At 39.7% G+C, this 9584-nt stretch overlaps 1 protein-coding gene across 1 annotated transcript in view; it reads right to left on the reverse strand.

The window, feature by feature from the left end:
* Nucleotides 1-9215, reverse strand: part of dcaf12 (DDB1 and CUL4 associated factor 12) — a 15820-nt gene extending 6605 nt beyond the window's left edge. Inside the window, exons 1-3 of the mRNA XM_046029396.1 lie at nt 8803-9215; nt 6092-6382; nt 2106-2384 (exon numbers count right to left, since the gene is read on the reverse strand). Of these exons, the coding sequence (XP_045885352.1) occupies nt 2106-2384; nt 6092-6382; nt 8803-8862 (630 nt within the window). The 5' untranslated portion in view covers nt 8863-9215. The remainder of the gene's footprint in view (nt 1-2105; nt 2385-6091; nt 6383-8802) is intronic.
* Nucleotides 9216-9584: the final 369 nt, after the last annotated feature.

The raw sequence follows: 9584 nt of genomic DNA on the forward strand, positions 1-9584 counted from the left end.
CCGCTAAAATAACGAAGGAGTGGCTTCACAACAACTCCGTGGCTGTTCTTGAATGGCCCAGCCAGAGCCCTGACTTAAACCCAATTGAGCATCTCTGGAGAGACCTGAAAATGGCTGTCCACCAACGTTTACCATCCAACCTGACAGAACTGGAGAGGATCTGCAAGGAGGAATGGCAGAGGATACCCAAATCCAGATGTGAAAAACTTGTTGCATCTTTCCCAAAACGACTCATGGCTGTATTAGATCAAAATGGTGCTTCTACTAAATACTGAGCAAAGGGTCTGAATACTTATGACCATGTGATATTTCACTTTTTCTTTTTTAATAAATTTGCAAAAATTTCTACATTTCTGTTTTTTTCTGTCAAGATGGGGTGCTGAGTGTACATTACTGAGAAATAAAATGAACTTTTTTGATTTTTGGAAAATGGCTGCAATGAAACAAAGAGTGAAAAATTTAAAGGGGTCTGAATACTTTCTGTACCCACTGTAGCTCCAAAAACTATATGTTTTTTAAACTTGGAGAAAGTGTTATAAATACAAATAAAGTTACTCAACTGCAAATTATATAAGAATTTTAAATAAAACATACAAAATAATGCAGAATCTACGTATGAAGAATATACCCTTTGGAGCGTAACGTTTAGGGGCATGTTTTTACTATTTGTAGGAACTTTGCCTGTTTGTTATTTCACCGTTTTAATTATACTTAACCTAACGGACCTCTGCTGCAAACACATCAGTGTGCCCCGCTTCTATCTGTCTCTCTCTGTATGTTTGCTCCGGTAACTTTCTCCATCAGTAATAGGCTACGTTGTATAAAGTCGCAGAAGGGAAAAAAAAACAACAGAACTTGTCTTCTGGACTTTTCCTCCCACCTTTCTGTTCACAGCAGCAGCTGCGCTGCATGTTAGCCTTTCAAAACAAAACCAATGTGGTAGCTAACAAATTACATCTGCACTAGTGTGTTCAATGTCACATTACCTGGTCCGTGCTTGTAAAATACCCACCGTGTCGCGACTTCTAACGTAATGACTCTGCGTTTCTCTGAAAAATGCTACAATGTGTTGCCAAATATACCTAGGAGGCCCGCCGAAGTAAAGTGTATGTGTGGGAAACACTGACTGAAACGTTTTTTTTTTTTTACAAGCCAGGTCTTCAGCAGTGACGACCGGCACTGTCTCTCCCTCTATGTTGTTGAGAGTTTGTGAGTAGGTGGCTGCGTGCAGACACACAGGGAGAGGCGGGGCTCCGGGGTTAGGGAGAGAGAGGAGCAAACGCTGGCAGGACTTCACTAAACATATTAATTAACTCAACATCAAACTATATTGGTATAAATGGTATTGTCTAATTTTATCTCTCTTTTGAAATTATATCGATATACCTCATTATACTGATATACCGCCCAGCCATATCATATTTAATTGATTTTTTATTTTTTTTCTACCGGTCTGGTTTTCTGAGAAAAATCTTTCAGATATTTCTGAGGTACTTGGTGCATCTTCCCTCCTATTTTGAATGTATGTTGCAGCATAAATTAAATGACAGATGTAAAGATAACAATCGAGTGAAATTGTAGACAACACAATCCGCCACGTGGTGGTTGGGACATGGTACTATAACTTAAAAATGGCTTCTAAATATCTGTCCACTGTAGTGGACGTCATGCAGCATTTTTCGTGAAGGTAGCAAAGTCACTAGCTAACTATGAAGGAAGATGACATTTCTGCCGTTAACCAGCCCTACTAAGTTTTGATTGGTCACACCAAACACCAGAACATTTACTTGAAGTGCTGAACAAATCATTAGAGATTTTAGAGATTAGGGCAGCGATTAAGGGTTCTAGAAGCAGGCTACAGCTGAGGCTGTCAAGCATTGGTATTTTGTTATCTTGTCATGAAAATGTAAAATACTATGGCACCACAAACGTCATTAGGATTCAACCTCTGGGGACCATAACATTTGTGGCAATCATTTCAATAGTTCTGGACAGTTCATTATAGTTTGAAAGGATCAAAACAGAATGAATTACAGTTGACCGAGCATAGATCAGCAAACATAAAGCTGGATGTCAGTAAACTGAAATAGATCCAAACCACTTACATCTCCAACACAAACAGGGTCCAGAGTGGGCAGCTGGTAGATGGCCAGGCTATTGGGGTTGTCTCCTCCGGTGGCTAGCAGTGTTCTGGAAGGGTTGAGTTCAATAGCATGGATCCCACAGCCCTGCTGGTCCAGCCGGGAACGAGAGGCTCCTGTGGGGTGGTAATGCCGCCCCGCCACCACTGCACCCACCACCCCAGAACTTCCACCCTGACACTCCCTGTCCTTCAGCATGGGAATGCGTGTTATCTGCCCTGTCAGGACATCGGTTACAAAAAGCTGCAGGTAAACAGAAAAACATCTGGTTAGCACCCGCAGCTCTACTACATATTTATACAGAGACAGACAAAAAGGAGATCGCTTGGACAAAAGTAAGCGAGGAAGTTGAACTTCCCGGTAAGTTCTGAAAATATGTGTCTGTTACTTGATTCTAGCAGTCGTAATTTACTATGAAAAAAGATAGCAGAGCCCTGATTGATCTGATCTCCATTCAGAAAATCAAAAGTTATTTGCTTGTTATCTTGTGGACATATGAATTTTAGAATGAGTTTCATATTGTAGTCATTTTGGCATCCTTTTGATCCATTTACTGCAATTAATCATGGCAAAATTGGTTTATTTTGGGTACATACTGCTGAAAAGTCATATTTACTCCCCTTAAGGTCTTTTCAGACAATGAGCGACTGACACAGCTAGTAATTCGTTTTCAATGACAGGTAGGGAGGTACGTGCTATCTGACAGGCGGAGTGGCAAGCGGGTAGAGGTTGGAGAAAAAAAAAAAATCAATTCTTAGATGCATCGCGATGCCGACGTGGAAGATTCTGAATCGATTAACAAATGTCAAAAATTATTTAAATGTTAATTGATAACGTAATGTTGACGGAACGCAAAAGCCAGAGCAGTGTTCCTCCCTGAATTCGGCACACCATCGCTGTGGAATGAATAACCACCCTACTAAAATGTCACATTATCATTAATAACATAATGTGCAAGTAATGATTTCAACTCGCACACTGAGAGCATGGTGACACTCAACGCTTGACGAGCTCCCTGCGTATCCTGTGTGTGGCCGAGCGAGAGAGAGAGAGCGCGGCAGAACATGACGTTGAAAGTCAGTGGAGATAAACATAAGCTTCAGTTTCAGTTTGGTAATAAACTTCCAGTGTAGTTCACAGTGTGTCTGTTAAAAGTCTGGAGTTTCCCCAACTGCTGGAACAGTGAAGGCGGTTAGCGCTAGCTAACATCTCCCCTGTACAGCACATATTTTGGTTGTTATGTAACGCTAAATTAACGAGTTAATGTTAATTTGCTGTATGTTATTACTACATACTTGTCCATGGTTTAGAACATCAGGTACAAGCTTAGACTAAACTGGTGTACAGCTCTGTCCTAACTACATACTGTACATCCTGATAATTACATTTCAGTTTTCAGAAGACTCTGACAACTGGTTGTTAAAGTAATGAAGGTGGTGACTGGAGCTGAGGTTAATGAAGTAAATTAGGGATGAAAACTAGTCCTTTTAAACTAATTAGGATATGTTTCTTTTAGATTTTATGCACAAATTAAATGCTTAGTAATTATCCAGAGATCCTGTTTAGAAGAATATGATGCATCAAGATGCTTTGATAATCGTTTTATAATCGCATCGCAGCCCTCTGAATCGTAATCGAATCGAATCGAATCATGAGGTGCCAAGAGATTCCCACCACCTACAAGCAGGCGCAATCCCATTAAACTGTCGTGGCCGTGCTTGTCTCACGCGCACACGTTGCCAGAGTTGAATTGTCTTGAACTTTATTCTATTTGATGGGCTGTGCAAATCAATGGATGAGACTGATCCTATATAAAACTTTGTTATCGGGACTAGGGTTGGACAATTAATCAAAACTGATTAATTAAAAATTTCAGAAATCGCCAAGTGGCCTACTACAATTTTCAAATCACAGGAGGTGCAATATTTGTTAAAGGCAAAATGTGTGTCAAAATACCATCCTGTATCCTGCCCTACACATCATATTTTACAGACTTAAGAAAACTTCTTTGTTACACCATAATCATTTAAATGTGTTTCAATAAAAATTAGAATAATTACGTACTAAACTGTCAAAAGTATCACAATTAGACATTTTTTAAAATCATTCAGCCCTACTAGGGAAATAAACAGGAGGGCTTTCATGTGGCAGAGCATGCAGGCGGAGTGATGCTCCCCGCCTGAATTCTTTTGCACCAATGATTATATATAATCCAATGGTCAACCACAAGGCAAAAATTCGTACACCATTATGAGCTAGATCGGAAGACACTTAAACTCCTTCACTTGAGGCAGTAACTTGCATCAAATGACCAATGGTCGCAGATTCAGAGTTGGTGAGCCTCAGACTAAGTGCTTCACACTCAACAGCAAACTGCCTCAGTGTGTACTCTGTATAATAGCCTTATAACCCTTGCAGGCATACATCTTCCTACCCCTACCTCCCCTGAAATAAAGAGAGCCTCCACTAACGTTTTAGAAATTAGAAATTTCAGTTTTATTATTCAGGCAAACAAGGAGAGGCACTACATCACACTACAAAGGCCACCCAGGAAATATACCACCTCCTTTAAAAAAATTCTTTGGAGAACCCCTGGGGATTTGTGATTTTACTAAATGAAAACAACAAGATTGACAGCTCTGTTACTTGTATTATAGTTAATGATATCATCAACCTTTAGGCACACAACCTGGTTATGGTGTTTACATGACAGTTACAATAATCAAAAAACTGCCTTAGATGTAACTAACCAACACATTCAGGTTAGTACAACATATTATTATACAGACTTGAAAACTGGGTGCGACTTTCTGGCAAAGTACTAAACTGGTTTGAATCCTACTTAAAGGACAGGGACTACTTTGTTTCTATAGGTAATCACACATCTGAACTAACAAAAATGACATGTGGAGTTCCCTAAGACTCTTCTGTTTAACATCTGGATGCTTCCACTGGCTCAGATTATGAAAAACAACAAAATATGTTACCATAATTATGCAGATGACACACAAATTTACATAACTATATCACCAGGGGACTATGATCCCATACAGGCACTGAGTGACTGTATTGAGCAGGTCAACGATTGGATTTGCCAGAATTTTCTTCAACTGAACAAAGAAAAAACTGAAATTATTGTTTTTGGAGCCAGGGAGGAACGATTGAAAGCCAGTGCTCAGCTTCAATCAGTAATGTTAAGAACCACAAACCAAGCCAGAAATCTCTCTGTAGTCATGGACTCTGAATTTAAGCAGCCACATTAAGACAATTACAAAGTCAGCCTACTATCACCTCAAGAATATTTCAAGGATTAAAGGACTTATGTCTCAGCAGGACCTGGAGAAACTTGCCCATGCATTTATCTTCAGTCGACTCGACTACTGTAACGGTGTCCTTACAGGACTCCCTAAGAAATCCATCAGACAGCTGCAGCTGATTCAGAACACTGCTGTTGGTTTATAAAGCACTAAATGGTTTAGGGCCAAAGTATGTTTCTGATCTTCTGCTTTGTTATGGACCATGCAACCCTCTCAGGTTGTCTGGGACAGGTCTGCTTTCTGTCCCCAGAGTCAAAACTAAACATGGAGAAGCAGCGTTCAGTTTTTATGCTCCATATCTGGAACAAACTCCCAGATAACTGCAGATCTGCTGAAACTCTGTTCCTTTAAATCAAGACTGAAGACTTTTCTTTTTACCACTGCTTTAATTTGATCAAATGTAAGTCTGTAGATCAATATCGTACATTGCTCTGTGAATTTTACTGTCCTCTTTTTATTTCTTATTTAACTCTTTAAAATTAATTTTATCCTGTTTTTATTTTCTATTTCACACTTTTAAAAATTATTGTTTTCAATTTCCCTATATTGCTTTTATGTAAAGCACTTGTTGTTGAAATGTGATATACAAATAAACTTGCTTTGCCTTGCCTAAAAAACAAAATAATATCTTACCGTGTTGCATTTGGTCCCACACACCACCTGCCTATGGTTGAGCCACTGTGAAGCAAACACCTTGTTGAGTCGCCCCAGAGAGAACTCCCTCTCCTTGAGGATGCCAGGAAGCCTGCCTGCTGCAAAGCCCCGCAGGCTCCGCTGGAGCCGCAACTCATGCTGCTGTTGAGGCCTGAACTCCCGCCCACGCAGGGCACATACCACTGAGCGCCGACTGCACCACCACTGCTGGGCATGACGTGATGAAGTAGAAACACGGGTCCGCTTGTGTGGTGCCTGACACCAGCCCAGCTGAGGAAAAAGTGAGAAAAAAGGTCAAGAGCCAGAGGATTTTCTGTGGGGAAAGCGCATGACTTTTGCCAAATCCAAAATGATTATGATAGTAGTTAGTATTTAATAGATATAAGTTAGCCTCCACTTAAGTTAATTAATAAATAATCAATACGTTAAATAAGTCTTAAAATATGATTTAATTACATCACATCCCCCAGAGGACTGAACACACATCTGTTGTAGGGCTGCAACTAACAATAATTTTCATTGTTGATTAATCTGTCTTTTCCTTTCTCAATTAATCAATTTGTTGTTTGGTCTATAAAATGTCAGAAAATTGTGAAATATGTTGATCAGTGTTTCCGAAAGCCCAAGATGACATCCAAATGTCTTGTTTTGACCACAGCCCAAAGACTTTCAGTTTACTGTCACATAGGAGTAAAGAAATCAGAAAATATTCACGTTTAAGAAGCTGGAATCAGATTTTCTTTAATGACTCAACACGATTAATCGATTATCAAATAAGTTACCAATTACTTTAGTAGTTGAAAATGAATCAACTATTCAATTAATTATTGTAGCTCTAATCTGTAGCTCGCTGGTACAGATTTAAGAGCCTTAGTGGATCATGGGAGTATTACAGTAAAAACGCACACATGCATCATCGATACTCCATCAGACTGGATCAATATAGGCCAAGTACACATAGAAGCATTGAATTTGATTCAACATCTTGCTCAGGTAGGTCAGCATCATTGGCTGTCTATAATGGAGGTGCACACACATTTGTATGAATGAGTGTGAATGTTAGTTTCTGTTTGAGCACTTAGGCTCAGTGTATGAATGTGTGTGACTGGTGAATGCAGATGTAGTGTAAAAGCGCTTTGAATGGTCGAAAAGACTAGAAAGGCGCTATACAAGTACGGAGCATTTACATTTACACTATACCTATTGTTAGTCAATAGACCTCATCAGACCCACTGATTGCATTAACACTGTTCAGTAACACAACAAAATGTCGTTTACACAAACGGATACTCACAAACATGCTAAAAAGTGTATAAGCCGGGTCGCATCAGGCACACCAGTCACATTTGGTCTGTCCATCAATATGTCAATTTAACCTTTGCTACTGTGTTGCCAAGACTTTTATGGTCATATAAATTATTATTTTTTTAAAACTTGGTTCACACTTTACAACCTCAGTTTACAGCACAGCTTTTAAAAAAATATATTTCAGTTTGTGTCATTTTGCGTTGGTTTTATAGAATGATGACAGAAAAATTAAAAAAAATAGATTGATAAAATAATATTATCTGGGACTCCTGACAGATGAAACTGGCAGAACAGCCAGCCAGTCTTGTGATCAAATTAATTAAACAATGCAGAATATAAAAAGTTTGGAGGTCTTGAAGGAACAACAGTCCCTTCTGACAGAGGTAACTTATCCACCAATTGCTAACTACTCTTACGAGAGGCATCTAGGACTTGATATATTTTTATATTTTGGTCCAACTCCTTCGAAGAGTCTTGGGACAGAGGGGAAAACACAAGACGTTTGTTCGTTTTCCCTTGCAGTCTTTAATACCTTTGTCTGATGTGGGTGATAAATAGGGCTCAGTTAATATGTTGTGGTTTAATTGCATCAACTTGCCCCCACATGCCTTTACATTGTTGACATTCAGCGCAATAAAAGCTGAACATTTTTAGTGCAAAGATATTGATGCTGCCAAACTATTTCTGGTAGCAGCATATTTGATGGTGTCAGCAGCTGGGCTTAGGGCTGATTGAATAGCAAACATCTTCGTGTTGATGAGAAACGTCATTTGTAGATTCGGCCAAGTTCCATTTCACTATCTTGGACAAACCAATCTACGGTTCATCTGTATGTAAGGTAAGTTAGCTAGCTAACTGTAAATTAACGTTTCTGCTAACGTTGACGTTAATACGTTGAACTAATACTACTATATGGCTAATAAATTCCGTTTTCAGTGATAATTAACGCTATTCCAGAGGGGGACTAGAGGGTGACAGTTGATAACCCCAATCGAAAAAGGGACTGGCAATGTTATCTTGCTACTAAAATGTTAATTTATCGTGATTACATTTAAATATATCTCTGATGATATGAGGTTGCTAGCCCTTCGGCTAACGTTGACCTAGCTGTTGTATTGACAACGGACTGCCGTTGGCTAACCCCATGCTAATCTTAGCGGGTACTGACTTTCAAACAGAAACACGCTGTATTATTGTTTAAACAAGACCACGATTGTGATTGTCTGGGTCATGTTTTGTCTTTATAGTAACTGTTAGTAATTAATCTGTTAAAATGTCATCAGTAGTTTGCCTCTGATGTATCTTATATCAGAAAACCTGGCTAGCCCAGTGCTAGTTAGCATGCAGCTACCTACTATGGATCCGCACCGGTTTCCGCCTACCTGTTGTTGGTCCTTGGGCTCTCCTGCCTTCCTTTTCCTGCTAACTGTTTTTCTCGCCATAATCTGATACACACAGTTCCCTCACCCACATGGAGGGTAAAAGTGACGCTGGACACTGGATCATATAATGGCGATATGCTATTTTGTTCCTTGGCCCTCTCTGGCAGCGTCCGATGACGAGGAAGGGGGGTCACATACGGGAGAGGCTAGTTAGTCGCTGGATTACTATCGTTAGCTGGTCTCCTAGGCCCCCAAATACACAAATACACAATTACACTCCGGCCGTCCAACCTATTCGGTTTCCACAGAGTCCCTAGCTACTGCCGGACGGTTCACACTCTTTTTTCCTGCCAAGTCGCGTCAGCAACGGCGAAAGCATTGAGCAGCGCGCAGCCGCACTCAAATTAAACATCAACAAAAACAAGGTCGTACGTGTACGCGAGCGTCGTGCGTGCTCGTTCCCGCCAGCTGCGTGATCGGGTGATGATGATGATTCTCGTTTCTATTTTAATATATTATCAGGCAATAAAACCATAAGATATCAATAGATTTTGCTCTCTTACTTTTTTATGATTCACACAATAATTTAGATATTAACATTGTATTGGGCTATGTTCTGTCTGTTATTTATGTCACATCCCCTGCCATGTTATTATTAATTGTTAGTATGAACATTGAGGACTTCTAGCTAATGGGACGAAATCATATATCTTATTATCAATTATCAAGACAGTTGGTTTACTGGAATTTTTAAGACTGTCATTATTTGCATGAGCACAACG

Source organism: Micropterus dolomieu, linkage group LG18, assembly GCF_021292245.1.
Source record: "Micropterus dolomieu isolate WLL.071019.BEF.003 ecotype Adirondacks linkage group LG18, ASM2129224v1, whole genome shotgun sequence".
In the NCBI taxonomy this organism is placed as follows: domain Eukaryota; kingdom Metazoa; phylum Chordata; class Actinopteri; order Centrarchiformes; family Centrarchidae; genus Micropterus; species Micropterus dolomieu.